Source organism: Phoxinus phoxinus, assembly GCF_949152265.1.
Source record: "Phoxinus phoxinus genome assembly, chromosome: 9".
Taxonomy (NCBI): Eukaryota; Metazoa; Chordata; class Actinopteri; order Cypriniformes; family Leuciscidae; genus Phoxinus; species Phoxinus phoxinus.
Genome location: NC_136884.1, coordinates 270,001 through 285,000, shown reverse-complemented (window position 1 = coordinate 285,000; position 15,000 = coordinate 270,001). Strand labels below are relative to the sequence as shown.

The 15,000-nt window shown below is 46.3% G+C and overlaps 2 protein-coding genes across 4 annotated transcripts in view; one reads left to right on the top strand and one right to left on the bottom strand.

Moving 5' to 3' along the window:
• Positions 1–6,576: 6,576 nt before the first annotated feature.
• atp23 (ATP23 metallopeptidase and ATP synthase assembly factor homolog) lies at positions 6,577–10,952 on the bottom strand. Its single transcript, XM_079623175.1, has 6 exons — positions 10,516–10,952; positions 9,736–9,781; positions 9,569–9,650; positions 9,345–9,482; positions 7,353–7,436; positions 6,577–7,114 (listed from the first exon to the last, which is right to left on the bottom strand). Exons 1-6 carry the CDS (start codon positions 10,694–10,696, stop codon positions 6,911–6,913), a joined length of 735 nt encoding a protein of 244 aa, XP_079479301.1. The 5' UTR covers positions 10,697–10,952; the 3' UTR covers positions 6,577–6,910.
• Positions 10,953–11,291: 339 nt separating this feature from the next.
• rpap3 (RNA polymerase II associated protein 3) overlaps positions 11,292–15,000 on the top strand; it is a 12,681-nt gene continuing 8,972 nt past the window's right edge. Inside the window, exons 1-5 of one of the 3 annotated variants that reach the window (XM_079623167.1) lie at positions 11,292–11,414; positions 12,240–12,426; positions 12,510–12,650; positions 12,866–12,976; positions 13,053–13,180. In XM_079623167.1, coding sequence (XP_079479293.1) covers positions 12,277–12,426; positions 12,510–12,650; positions 12,866–12,976; positions 13,053–13,180 — 530 coding nt within the window. In that variant the 5' untranslated portion in view covers positions 11,292–11,414; positions 12,240–12,276. The other 2 variants (XM_079623169.1, XM_079623168.1) reach the window with 2 other exon arrangements.

Here is a 15,000-nt window from a genome sequence, read left to right as displayed (position 1 = left end):
CTCACATTGAAAAGCTAGTTTATGCTTCATCATTGATGTGTTTGTTGCAGCGTAACTGAGAAATAACTCTGAGAGTTTAGTGTGTGTGAAGCACGAGTTCATCTGCTCTCGCTCACACACACCAAACGTGGGAAGAGCTGCCAGTGTTCAGACTCACACACTCAGCGTGGTCTCATGTCGGGACTCAAGCACCGAGATGATCTGGTGTGTGTGAGTTATGTATCGCCGCACATTCTCCTGTATTTTTGTGCTGAAGGAACTTAAACCTGTTAAACTCAGCAGTGCCTCGAGCGGCTCTTCTCATCCGCCGCCAACTGAGTTTCCTGGCAAACCCAGAGAACAACTGGAATTCCCACGTTATTCCCCCACTTTGTGTTCGGCTCCAGTAAAACTAGACCGGAAATCAACTTTTTCTCGGACCACCAGCAGAGAGAGAGAGAGAGAGCGAGGGCGAGAGTGTGTGTGAGAGAGAGGGGGCGAGAGAGAGAGAGAGAGAGAGAGAGAGAGCGAGAGTGTGTGTGTGTGAGAGAGAGCGAGAGTGTGTGTGAGAGAGAGAGGGCGAGAGAGAGAGAGAGAGAGAGAGGGGGAGAGCCACTGACCTCAGGTCTGCTACTCTCTCACACACACACTCACTCTTACACACTCACTCACTCTCACACTCTCACTCTTACACACTCACTCACACACACTCACTCACTCTCACTCACACACACTCTTACACACTCACTCACTCTCACACTCTCACTCTTACACACTCACTCACTCTCTCACTCTTACACACTCACTCACTCTCACACTCTCACTCTTACACACTCACTCACACTCTCACTCTTACACACTCACTCACTCTCACACTCTCACTCTTACACACTCTCACACTCTCACTCTTACACACTCACTCACACACACACACACACACACTTCCATGGACCTGTGTTCACCTCTCATCCTGTGACTAATAGAGTAAATGGATTCCGCTTGATCTGTGATCTCGCTGCCAGACACTGCGATTTCTCCTCATTGCTGCCAGATGTTGGACGCAGATGTTGAAGATATTCGATGGCCGGCCACTCTCACACACACACACACACACACACACACACACAATTAGATGTTGAAGATATCTCCATCCGAGACGTTTAGAGAGCCGAGAATCTATGGAAGCTTATTTCCACCACAGAATAAAACAAAAACTTAATTGCGTAATTCTGACTTTTTTCTCACAATTACGAGTTTATAACTCCCGATTCACTTTCCTTGCAATTATGTTTATAGTTTGCAATTTTTGTACTTTTTGTTTCTCAGAATATTGAGATATAGACTTGTCTTTATATTCACTGATGTTTGTCTGATGTCTGTCTGATGTTTATGTCTGTGATGTTTGTCTGAAGTCTGTCTAACGTTTGTCTGATGTTTGTCTGAAGTCTGTCTAACGTTTGTCTGATGTTTGTCTGAAGTCTGTCTGATGTTTGTCTGAAGTCTGTCTAACGTTTGTCTGATGTTTGTCTGACATTTGTCTAACGTTTGTCTGATGTCTGTGATGTTTGTCTGATGTCTGTCTGATGTTTATGTCTGACGTTTGTCTGACGTCTGATGTTTGTCTGATGTCTGTCTGACGTCTGATGTTTGTCTGATGTTTATGTTTGTCGGACGTCTGATGTTTGTCTGATGTCTGTCTGATGTTTATGTTTGTCTGATGTCTGTCTGATGTTTGTCTGATGTCTGTCTGATGTTTATGTTTGTCTGATGTCTGATGTTTGTCTGACGTTTGTCTGATGTCTGTCTGATGTTTGTTTGTCTGACGTTTGTCTGACGTCTGTCTGATGTTTATGTTTGTTTGACGTTTGTCTGATGTCTGTCTGATGTTTGTCTGATGTCTGTCTGATGTTTGTTTGTCTGATGTCTGTCTGATGTTTATCTGACGTCTGATGTTTGTCTGATGTTTATGTTTGTCTGACGTCTGATGTTTGTCTGTTGTTTGTTTGTCTGATGTTTATCTGACGTCTGATGTTTGTCTGATGTTTATGTTTGTCTGACGTCTGATGTTTGTCTGATGTTTGTTTGATGTTTATGTTTGTCTGACGTCTGATGTTTGTCTGATGTTTGTCTGACGTTTGTCTGATGTCTGTCTGATGTTTATGTTTGTCTGACGTCTGATGTTTGTCTGACGTTTTCTGATGTCTGTGATGTTTTTATGTATGTCTGATGTTTGTCTGATGTCTGTGACGTCTGATGTTTGTCTGTTTATGTTTGTCTGACGTTTGTCGGACGTCTGATGTTTGTCTGATGTTTGTTTGTCTGATGTCTGTGACGTCTGATGTTTGTCTGATGTTTATGTTTGTCTGACGTTTGTCGGATGTCTGTCTGATGTTTGTTTGTCTGATGTCTGTCTGATGTTTATGTTTGTCTGACGTCTGATGTTTGTCTGATGTTTATGTTTGTCTGACGTCTGATGTTTGTCTGACGTCTGATGTCTGTCTGACGTTTGTCTGACGTTTATGTGACGTATGATGTTTGTTTGTCAGACGTTAGTCTGACGTTTGTCTGATGTTTGTGTGACGTCTGATGTTTGTCTGACGTCTGATGTTTGTTTGTCTGATGTTTGTCCGAAGTCTGTCTGACGTTTGTCTGATGTTTGTATGTTTGTCTGACGTCTGTCTGATGTTTGTCCGAAGTCTGTCTGACGTTTGTCTGATGTTTGTCTGACGTCTGATGTCTGTCTGATGTTTATGTTTGTCTGACGTCTGTCTGATGTTTGTTTGTCTGATGTCTGTCTGATGTTTATGTTTGTCTGACGTCTGATGTTTGTCTGATGTTTATGTTTGTCTGACGTCTGATGTTTGTCTGACGTCTGATGTCTGTCTGACGTTTGTCTGACGTTTATGTGACGTATGATGTTTGTTTGTCAGACGTTAGTCTGACGTTTGTCTGATGTTTGTGTGACGTCTGATGTTTGTCTGACGTCTGATGTTTGTTTGTCTGACGTTTGTCTGATGTTTGTCCGAAGTCTGTCTGACGTTTGTCTGATGTTTGTATGTTTGTCTGACGTCTGTCTGATGTTTGTCCGAAGTCTGTCTGACGTTTGTCTGATGTTTGTCTGACGTCTGATGTCTGTCTGATGTTTATGTTTGTCTGATGTTTGTATGTTTGTCCGAAGTCTGTCTGACGTTTGTCTGATGTTTGTCTGACGTGTCTGATATTTGTCTGAAGTCTGTCTGATGTTTGTCTGCCGTCTGATGTTTGTCTGCACGCGCCGGCCCACCCAGAAGAGAGGCACAGGCTCACAGACGCTCCTCTGTTGGTTTATCGGAGCTTGGCCAACTCACATATACTGTCACTTCTCTCTCGTCCCGCTCACAAGCCAAATGAGCAACATCCAAGAAGAAATCAGACTCCAGAAATAAAGAGCTGCCATCACACACACACACACACACACACACTCGCTCTCATAACAGAGACTCGCTGATGTTTTCCAGACGCTCTGGAACAGTCTTCAGAAACACCATCATTACAGTTCTGTCCTCAGACGGGCAGCTTGGTTGTTCTTTACATTTTTATTTTTACATTTGATACATATATATATTATGTCAGTGATACTTCTGATATTTTTATATATTTTATGATACTTTTTTGATATTTATATTTCTGTTTATTTTCTTATATTTTTGATGTTTACATATTTTTATGAAACTTCTGATATTTTTTAGTGTGCGTGTGTGTGTGCTCCTGCAGAAACGACTGAAACACTGTTATTACACTAATGGCTCAGTAATGTTGTGATTGTTCCCGAAGCTGCTGGACACACACACACACACACCTTAGTTTGCGCCGATCAAACCGTTATGGGCGAGAATATGATGTGCCCAGAAAAACGTACTATAATATGGACTTGTTTAAAAAAAAAATTGTTTTACTCCATACTGGTTGTGTAGTAACTGTAGACGTGATGCTCGTACACTGACCCTGTTAAACACACACACACACACACACACACACACACACATGATGATGTTTGTGTGTTTAGTCCCAGATGGTTCTTCAGTCTGTGATCTGCTGCTGCACTTTAAACGCAGTAATGAACATGTGCCACACACACACACACACACACACTGATCATGTCAGATATATCACATCTGTCCATCAGGAGTTGTTTAAAGAGGTTATTACTGATAAAACATCATCAGTCTAAATTATGCATATTGTTGCTCTTTGAAACTGCTTTTGTTCGTCTCTAAAAATAAATGTCACAAAAGACTCAAATATTTAAATAGATCTTATTGTCTGTAATTGACATGCAAACACTCAGATAAACTTATGCTTTATATTTGTATGATACTTTTATGATATTTATTAATTTTACAAACCATTCCTGCTCTAGCTCAGTTGCTGATCTTCATCTGCCGAGTCATTTTCACCTGTATTATTATTTTACATTTGAGACTTGCATTTGTTTTATCGAATCTCGTATAAAAGGCTTGACATTGCTTGAATTATTTTTATGAGTTAAAGTAAAAACATGACGACTTACTGATCATAATTTTGTATTAATTGTAATATTTTTAGGACTTTTTATTATATATTTTTACCATACTTTTGTCTTTTAATATTTTATGATACTTTTATGATTTAAATGATTTTTTAAAAATATTTTATGATAGTTTTATTATAACATTTAGATAAAATGTTTTTCTTTTTGATACTTTTATTCAGTTTTTCAGGGTATGTTTATTGGATGTTTTATACTTTTTGTGAGTGAGTGTGTGTATATGTAAGTGAGAGTGTGTGTGTGTGTGTGTGAGAGAGAGAGAGAGTATGTGTGAGTGTGTGTATATGTAAGTGAGAGTGTGTGAGAGAGTGTGTGTGTGTGTGTGTGTGTGTGTGTGTGTGTGTGTGTGTGTGTGTGTGTGTGTGTGTGAGTGAGTGAGAGACAGAGAGTGTGTGTGTGTGTGTTCTGAATGTCTCTGGCAGAAGGCTCTTCTCTCTTCCCAAAATAAATAAGATTGTGATCAGAAACTGGAGCTAATGAGCTGTGATGACTCCGCCCCCAGCAGGAGGACCAGCCAATCACAGCGCAGAAGAGGCTGGAGGGGAAACTGCTGGTGAGAGAATGAAGCCACAGAACTCCGAAATATGACAAGTTTACACACGCTACTACTGGAAAGTGTGTGTGTGCGTGTTGGAGTGAGTGTGTGCGAGTTTGAGTATGTGAGCGTGTTGGAGTGTGTGTGTGAGTATGTGAGCGTGTTGGAGTGTGTGTGAGTGAGTGTGTGAGCGTGTTGGAGTGTGTGTGAGTAGGAGTATGTGAGCGTGTTGAAGTGTGTGTGTGAGTATGTGAGCATGTTGGAGTGTGTGTGTGAGGGAGTGAGTATGTGAGAGTGTTGGAGTGTGTGTGAGCGTGTTGGCGAGTGTGTGTGAGTATGTGAGCGTGTTGGAGTGTGTGTGAGAGTGTTGGAGTGTGTGTGAGTGAGTGTGAGCGTGTTGGAGTGTGTGTGTGAGTATGTGAGCGTGTTGGAGTGTGTGTGAGTGAGTGTGAGCGTGTTGGAGTGTGTGTGAGTAGGAGTATGTGAGCGTGTTGAAGTGTGTGTGTGAGTATGTGAGCATGTTGGAGTGTGTGTGTGAGGGAGTGAGTATGTGAGAGTGTTGGAGTGTGTGTGAGCGTGTTGGCGAGTGTGTGTGAGTATGTGAGCGTGTTGGAGTGTGTGTGAGAGTGTTGGAGTGTGTGTGAGTGAGTGTGAGCGTGTTGGAGTGTGTGTGAGAGTGTTGGAGTGTGTGTGAGTGAGTGTGAGCGTGTTGGAGTGTGTGTGAGCGTGTTGGAGTGTGTGTGTGGGGGAGTGAGTATGTGAGAGTGTTGGAGCGTGTTGGCGAGTGTGTGTGTGTGAGAAGAACAAAAAGGCCTGTAATGTGAGGATTAAGGTTCTTTAGCGCCACCCAGTGGACAGGACTGTTCTTGTGATTAAACACACACATCTGTTCACACAGCAACAGAATATTGTAAACGTTATGCTGCTAAACCTCAGATAACAGTGGTTAGGAATATTAATAATCCTCCATAAACTCACACAGTGGTTCTACACGTTGGCGTCACTTAAATCGCCACTATAAATGGAACTTATCTAGCGCATTTATTTAAAACAATATATTTGTCTCCATCTAATATATATATATATCCATCCATGTAAAGTTTCCAAACAACTCTCTCTGCACACTCTGTTGTGTTGTGTGTGTGTGTGTGTGTGTGTAGTGCCCTCATTAGTGTGTTTACTTCAGACTCCTGATCAGAGGCAGCAGAGCGTGACCTTTGACCTGCCGTCACATCTGTGCTGTTAATGAGCTGATGATGCTGGAGGTCAGACTCCCTGCTAATGAACCTCCCGCTGGTCAGGGGTCAGAGGTCAGGCAGACGCTCCGCTAACGAGTGTGTTGATCACCGCTGACCCTCAGGAGTGTGTGTCGGCCTTCATCAGTTGTTTAATCATGTTAACTGCACATGACCCAGTGTCAGCTAATGAGCATCTGCAGACGATCAGTCAATCACTGTGTCATCAACTAATATTCATCATGTTCACGGTTTATTACTTTGTGTTTTTAATTGTTTCCCAAAGAATCTGCACATAATAACTAGTGTGTGTTTGAACTGAGGACAGCAGAACTGTGGCTTCAGAATAAATTCATTTCCACAACGTTTTGTAGATCACGAGATGGAGCCGGTGTTCTGTGGCACAGTTGTGGCTCTTCATCTCATTATGAGCCTCGCTATTTTAACACATTCATATTCTGTTCTTGTTCCTGCATGTAAAGCCTGTGGATGCGCGGAGCAGCAGCGCCCCCGTGTGGCCGCTGGTGCCGGAGTCACGTGTCCTCAGACCGATGGAGGACATCCTCATAGTCCTGTGGTCCTCCGGGTCAGGGGTCAGAGGTTAGCGTGGTAGCGGTCGCGGCTCTCGAAGTCCCTGAAGGAGAACCTGGCGTCGGTCTTGCTGTGCGGGATTCTGCCGAAGGGGGCGTGGTCTCTGAAGCAGCTGTCAAACACCTCGTCAACCACTAGCTCCGCCTCCTCCCTGCTCACCTTACGCACCGCGAGGATGGAGCGCAGCGCTCGACTCCGCACACACTCCTGCACACACACACACACACACGACCCTTAGACAGTCACATGACCCTTCCAGACACGCATGGTCATATGACCGTCATAATTTAGACTTTTTGTTATAATTTTGACTTTAATTTTCTACTTTTTTTTTTGACTTATCTACTAATTATTACTGTCATAATTCGTTTTTTTTTTACTTTGATTTCATAATGACTTGGCAAGTTATAATTTCGACAGTCACATGACCCGTCACCTGCGTTACCTGATGGTGTTCTCTGAGGCCGAAGTTGAATCTGGAGACCTCGTTGAAGAAGGAACAGTCTCCGCTCAGGTTGGCGGCCCGGATCTGCAGGAGAGCGAGAGTGAACACACACACACACACACACACACCTCTGAGCAGGCACGTTTCACACACACACACACACACACACACACACACACACACACACACACACACCTCTGAGCAGGCACGTTTCTCACACACACACACACACACACACACACACACCTCTGAGCAGGCACGTTTCACACACACACACACACACACACACACACACACACCTCTGAGCAGGCACGTTTCACACACACACACACACACCTCTGAGCAGGCACGTTTCTCACACACACACACACACACACACACACACACACACACCTCTGAGCAGGCACGTTTCTCACACACACACACACACACACACACACACACCTCTGAGCAGGCACGTTTCACACACACACACACACACACACACACACACACCTCTGAGCAGGCACGTTTCACACACACACACACACACCTCTGAGCAGGCACGTTTCACACACACACACACACACCTCTGAGCAGGCACGTTTCACACACACACACACACACACACCTCTGAGCAGGCACGTTTCACACACACACACACACACCTCTGAGCAGGCACGTTTCACACACACACACACACACACACCTCTGAGCAGGCACGTTTCTCACACACACACACACACACACACCTCTGAGCAGGCACGTTTCACACACACACCTCTGAGCAGGCACGTTTCTCACACACACCTCTGAGCAGGCACGTTTCACACACACACACACACACACACCTCTGAGCAGGCACGTTTCACACACACACACACACACCTCTGAGCAGGCACGTTTCACACACACACCTCTGAGCAGGCACGTTTCTCACACACACACACACACCTCTGAGCAGGCACGTTTCTCACACACACACACACACCTCCGAGCAGGCACGTTTCTCACACACACACACACACACCTCTGAGCAGGCACGTTTCTCACACACACACACACACCTCCGAGCAGGCACGTTTCTCACACACACACACACACACCTCTGAGCAGGCACGTTTCACACACACACACACACACACACACCTCTGAGCAGGCACGTTTCTCACACACACACACACACCTCCGAGCAGGCACGTTTCTCACACACACACACACACACCTCTGAGTAGGCACGTTTCACACACACACACACACACACACACCTCTGAGCAGGCACGTTTCACACACACACACACACACACACACACACACACACCTCTGAGCAGGCACGTTTCTCACACACACACACACACACACCTCTGAGCAGGCACGTTTCACACACACACACACACACACACACACACACACACACACACACACACCTCTGAGCAGGCACGTTTCTCACACACACCTCTGAGCAGGCACGTTTCTCACACACACACACACACACACACACAAACCTCTGAGCAGGCACGTTTCTCACACACACACACACACCTCTGAGCAGGCACGTTTCACACACACACACACACACACACACACACACACACACACCTCTGAGCAGGCACGTTTCTCACACACACACACACACACACCTCTGAGCAGGCACGTTACACACACACACACACACACACACACACACCTCTGAGCAGGCACGTTTCTCACACACACCTCTGAGCAGGCACGTTTCTCACACACACACACACACACACACACAAACCTCTGAGCAGGCACGTTTCTCACACACACACACACACCTCTGAGCAGGCACGTTTCTCACACACACCTCTGAGCAGGCACGTTTCTCACACACACACACACACACCTCTGAGCAGGCACGTTTCTCACACACACACACACACACACACACACACCTCTGAGCAGGCACGTTTCTCACACACACACACACACACACACACACACACCTCTGAGCAGGCACGTTTCACACACACACACACACACACACACCTCTGAGCAGGCCAGGTGTCTGGGGTTGCTGAACCAGTCGACTCGCGCGCGGCAGTGGTCGAAGGCGTGGATTAGCTCGTGCGTCACCACGCGGTTCATGTGAGCCTGCTGGTGGATGTTGTTCTGGCACAGGACGATCTGCACACACACACACACGGTCAGACACACGGTCAGACACACACCAGCACGTGTGTGTTCCGCTCACACAGCTTCCTCACACACACCTGAGAGGTGGCGGCGTCGAACCCGCCGCTAACCGTCCCGTCGCAGTCCTCACACGAGAAGTGCCGGTCCTTCTGAACCGCACTGAGGAGACACACACACGTCAGTCATGTGACCATGAAGAAGAAGAAGATGATGATGATGAAGAAGAAGATGATGAAGATCTTACCAGCCGGAGCTGCTCATGGCGGCCAGCAGGAGCTGAGCATACGGGCCTGAGGGAGAGAGCCCAAAACCTTCTTGTAATCATGTGTACCAAACATCAGAGTCATGATCATCACACACCGAGTCTTAATGAAGCAAAGCCACAGTTATGAGATAAAAACTCGACATGATGACACTAATTATGAGATTAAAATAGAAATAAAAAAGACAAGTGGAAATGATCAAGTGGAAATTATGACATACTTAGTCATGATTATGAGATAAAAGTACAAAAACGAGTGTAAGAGTCAAACTCAAGATGACAAAGTCAAAATAATAACACACCAAGTCATGAAATTAAAAAATCCAAATTATGATAAATGACATTAATAGTTATTAAATAAGTCAAATTTATGAGAGAAGTTGGCATAATAAAAAAGGAGATTGTTGAAATTATGACAAATTATCAGATTAAAATATAAATTAGATAAAAGTAAAAAATAATGAGGTGAAAATTACAAATACACAATTACAATCAAGTGGAAATTACGACATACCAAGTCATAATTATGAGCTAAAAGTCACAATTGATCTGTCATAATTATGACTTTTTTATCTCTTAATATATATATAAAAAAAATTCTACTTTTTCTGTTATCTGATGTTTCTATCATGTGGCTTCAATACAGCATATGGTTGATCTTGAACATGAATATTTTTGTACGATAAAACGCTATAAACATCAACACCTGCAGCAGGTGCGCGAGCGCCGCGTGCACGCGCACAGCCGCTGAAGTGCCCTTACTAGTGTCCATGGCGAACTGCAGCATGATGTGACACTTGTGTTTGAAGGTGAAGAGGCTCTGCCCGATCGAGCCCTGCTTGTACTTGCTGCCGCTCCGCTCGGGATATAAACGGTAGCCGTGGTCCTCGTCCTTCGCCTCGCGCTCGCGCTCGCGCTCTTCTTTAGCGCCACTTTCAGCCATTGCGTTCTGCTGCGCGCGCACGCGAAGGTCACGCGAGCGTCTCTGGGTCACGTGATCGAGAGCGCGGATTAAAGTATTTCAGTTATTAAAGCTGTCTATTTAGGGTGTACTTTTTATTATTTTTGTTTTCCTTTCGAAGTGAGATGTCCCTCACATCACGCGTGCTCTCAAAACAAGATGCAGTCAAGTGTGTGTGTGTGTGTGTGTGTGTGTGTGTGTGTGTGTTTGTTTTTTCAAAATAAAAGCCCTCAAACCAAACGACAAATAATTCCAGTCATAAAATATACGAATGAATATATAATCAATATCACGTAAATATATATTTATATATATATTATTATATATGTCGGAAAATATATGAAATATGTTTATTATGAATAAACTTTTTTTTACTGTTTTATATATAACATAAACGAAGTTTAAATTATGTGGGCTGACGGTTTCAACAGAAGCCATTGATTATAAACGTCGTTGCTCACAGTAAGGTTGTCTTTTTAGGTATAGTAAAAAAAAAAATCAAATTCCTTATGGAGACTTTATTTATTTTTCCTAATGGAGAAACCGGAACTTTCTGTTGTTTTTTGTCGACGCGCGAGCAGCGCGCGAGCCCGTACTTGAGACGTTTGTTAGTTCGCGCGTGCGCATAGAGGAGTTTATGGCGCTGAACACAAACTATTGACCAAAACTCTTCATTATTATCATCATCATCATCATCCAGGTATGACACGCACATCTGGCTCTGCTCTTTACTGCTGTTAAACGGGTTATTTTAAACCGATCTATTCTGGACGAGCTTCTCTACACAGGCGTTTATGAAACGTTTATAGTTAGCTAACTTAGCCAGTAAACATTTTACATGCGTTTTATGTGAACATGACATTAACCCATGTTTTACTGAAACACATCTCTCAGTTATTATGAGTTAAGTAGATGTGTAGATGTACTTTACACACAGACTCTGGTCTCCGGCAGATACCGCGAATGTTCTGGAATGTCTGATTTATTAGGTTATGATATAATTTATTTGGAACCCTAGGCTAATTTCTTGACGAATCGCGTTTTAATGTGGGGTTAATATGTGGTTAATGTGGGGTTAAAGGTCTTTTTCAGAGCCACGTTGTTGTTAGTTTCCTTCTCAAACAGTTACCATGGTAACCGTAGCTTCCGACAACATACCATAGTAACTACATTAGTTGTTTTCACTGTAAAATCAGCGAATATAATCATGATAGTCTTCACTATTGCTGTTGCTCACACATACTAAACATTGAGAGGATTTTCCTCAGAACATGTTAAATTCATAATATATATAACTTTTCAATTCAATGAGCTCATTGTTTCTGCATTAATAATAATAATAATAAACATGAGGTGAAAAGTCAACATTTGAAGTGGATCTAAAAAGTTCATCAAAGTTTGTCCTGAGACAAGAACCGATATTGTTCAAAATACATGTATAACTTTGATGAAAGGTTCTGACCACTTCAAATGTTGACTACTGTACACACATATATGAGGAGGAGTGTGTGTGATGGTGTTGCAGGGAGTGTGTGTGTGTGTGAGAGCGGCAGCGCGTCGTGATGTCGGGGAGTAAAGCCGTGGAGCTGCAGATTCAGATGCGCCAGAACGCAGAAGACCTGCAGAGCTTCATGAAGGATCTGGACAGCTGGGAGGAGGAGATGAAGCAGAAAGACCAGCAGCTGCGCAGCGCAGACGCCAGCCAGACTCCAGTAAGCTCCTCGCCTGAGTCGGCTGGAACCAGCACAGATCCGGCTCTCTGTTCTCCCACTTAAAACGATTTGATCTATTTCAGAAAACACTCCCGCCGGTGAGGAACAAAGATTATAAAAAGACCAAGAAGAGGGTGAAGCGTCCAGCTAGCGGCGGCGGCCTGAAAGATCAAACGCAGCGGATCAAGTCCTACGATTATCAAGCCTGGGACAAGTTTGATGTGGTAATGCGATCTGGCGTTCGGGTTCATGAGCGCACTGATGACTTCAACTACACTTTTGGGAAAAGTTACTTTTAAAAGTGATGTGTTACTCCCTAAAAAAGGAGGGAAACACGTTACTTGTAATGCGTTACTCGTTACATCACAAAAATAATCTGATTACGTAATGCACGTTACTTGTAATGACAATGTCAACAATGAACGTTGTTTGTTCTCAGGAAAAGACTCTGGAGGCCATGGACGCAGAGGAGAGCCCGGTGCAATCCACCGAGTCCGACACTGAAGGGGTTCCGGTGGACCGAGACCTGTCGCTCGCGGAGAAGGAGAAGGTATGAGGTCATCACTGAGAGTTCATCATGAGTTATGCTTTCACACGGTCGTACAGGAGTGTGTGTGATGTTGCAGGGGAACGAGTTCTTCAAGGACGGCCGCTACGACAGTGCCATCGAGTGTTACACGCGAGCGATGGACGCCGATCCCTACAGCCCGGTGCTGCCCACGAACAGAGCGGCCTGCTTCCACCGACTGAAGAAGTACGAGTCCGACCATCCGTGTGTTAGGGTGGAGTAGAGCCGCCGTGTGTTAGGGTGGAGTAGAGCCGCCGTGTGTTAGGGTGGAGTAGAGCCACCGTGTGTTAGGGTGGAGTAGAGCCGCCGTGTGTTAGGGTGGAGTAGAGCCGCCGTGTGTTAGGGTGGAGTAGAGCCGCCGTGTGTTAGGGTGGAGTAGAGCCGCCGTGTGTGTTAGGGTGGAGTAGAGCCGCCGTGTGTGTTAGGGTGGAGTAGAGCCGCCGTGTGTTAGGGTGGAGTAGAGCCGCCGTGTGTTAGGGTGGAGTAGAGCCGCCGTGTGTTAGGGTGGAGTAGAGCCGCCGTGTGTTAGGGTGGACTAGAGCCGCCGTGTGTTAGGGTGGAGTAGAGCCGCCGTGTGTTAGGGTGGAGTAGAGCCGCCGTGTGTTAGGGTGGAGTAGAGCCGCCGTGTGTTAGGGTGGAGTAGAGCCGCCGTGTGTTAGGGTGGAGTAGAGCCGCCGTGTGTTAGGGTGGAGTAGAGCCGCCGTGTGTTAGGGTGGAGTAGAGCCGCCGTGTGTTAGGGTGGAGTAGAGCCGCCGTGTGTTAGGGTGGAGTAGAGCCGCCGTGTGTTAGGGTGGAGTAGAGCCGCCGTGTGTTAGGGTGGAGTAGAGCCGCCGTGTAATAGGGTGGAGTAGAGCCACCGTGTGTTAGGGTGGAGTAGAGCCGCCGTGTAATAGGGTGGAGTAGAGCCACCGTGTGTTAGGGTGGAGTAGAGCCGCCGTGTGTTAGGGTGGAGTAGAGCCACCGTGTGTTAGGGTGGAGTAGAGCCGCCGTGTGTTAGGGTGGAGTAGAGCCGCCGTGTGTTAGGGTGGAGTAGAGCCGCCGTGTGTTAGGGTGGAGTAGAGCCGCCGTGTGTTAGGGTGGAGTAGAGCCGCCGTGTGTTAGGGTGGAGTAGAGCCGCCGTGTGTTAGGGTGGAGTAGAGCCGCCGTGTGTGTTAGGGTGGAGTAGAGCCGCCGTGTGTTAGGGTGGAGTAGAGCCGCCGTGTGTGTTAGGGTGGAGTAGAGCCGCCGTGTGTTAGGGTGGAGTAGAGCCGCCGTGTGTTAGGGTGGACTAGAGCCGCCGTGTGTTAGGGTGGAGTAGAGCCGCCGTGTGTTAGGGTGGAGTAGAGCCGCCGTGTGTTAGGGTGGAGTAGAGCCGCCGTGTGTTAGGGTGGAGTAGAGCCGCCGTGTGTTAGGGTGGAGTAGAGCCGCCGTGTGTTAGGGTGGAGTAGAGCCGCCGTGTGTTAGGGTGGAGTAGAGCCGCCGTGTGTTAGGGTGGAGTAGAGCCGCCGTGTGTTAGGGTGGAGTAGAGCCGCCGTGTGTTAGGGTGGAGTAGAGCCGCCGTGTAATAGGGTGGAGTAGAGCCACCGTGTGTTAGGGTGGAGTAGAGCCGCCGTGTAATAGGGTGGAGTAGAGCCACCGTGTGTTAGGGTGGAGTAGAGCCGCCGTGTGTTAGGGTGGAGTAGAGCCGGCGTGTGTTAGGGTGGAGTAGAGCCGCCGTGTGTTAGGGTGGAGTAGAGCCGCCGTGTGTTAGGGTGGAGTAGAGCCGCCGTGTGTTAGGGTGGAGTAGAGCCGCCGTGTGTTAGGGTGGAGTAGAGCCGCCGTGTGTTAGGGTGGAGTAGAGCCGCCGTGTGTTAGGGTGGAGTAGAGCCACCGTGTGTTAGGGTGGAGTAGAGCCGCCGTGTGTTAGGGTGGAGTAGAGCCGCCGTGTGTTAGGGTGGAGTAGAGCCGCCGTGTGTTAGGGTGGACTAGAGCCGCCGTGTGTGTTAGGGTGGAGTAGAGCCGCATCTTAAGTGCGATCTGATGTGGAT

What these genes read in the sequence shown, in the direction of transcription:
- atp23 (XM_079623175.1), bottom strand. Translation starts at nt 10,696, where the DNA reads ATGGCTGAAAGTGGCGCTAAAGAAGAGCGCGAGCGCGAGCGCGAGGCG. An exon ending in GCCATGAGCAGCTCCGGCTG is followed by an intron (nt 9,651 to 9,735) that starts GTAAGATCTTCA and finishes GTGTCTCCTCAG; the next exon opens with TGCGGTTCAGAAGGACCGGC. An exon ending in TCGACGCCGCCACCTCTCAG is followed by an intron (nt 9,483 to 9,568) that starts GTGTGTGTGAGG and finishes GTGTGTGTGCAG; the next exon opens with ATCGTCCTGTGCCAGAACAA.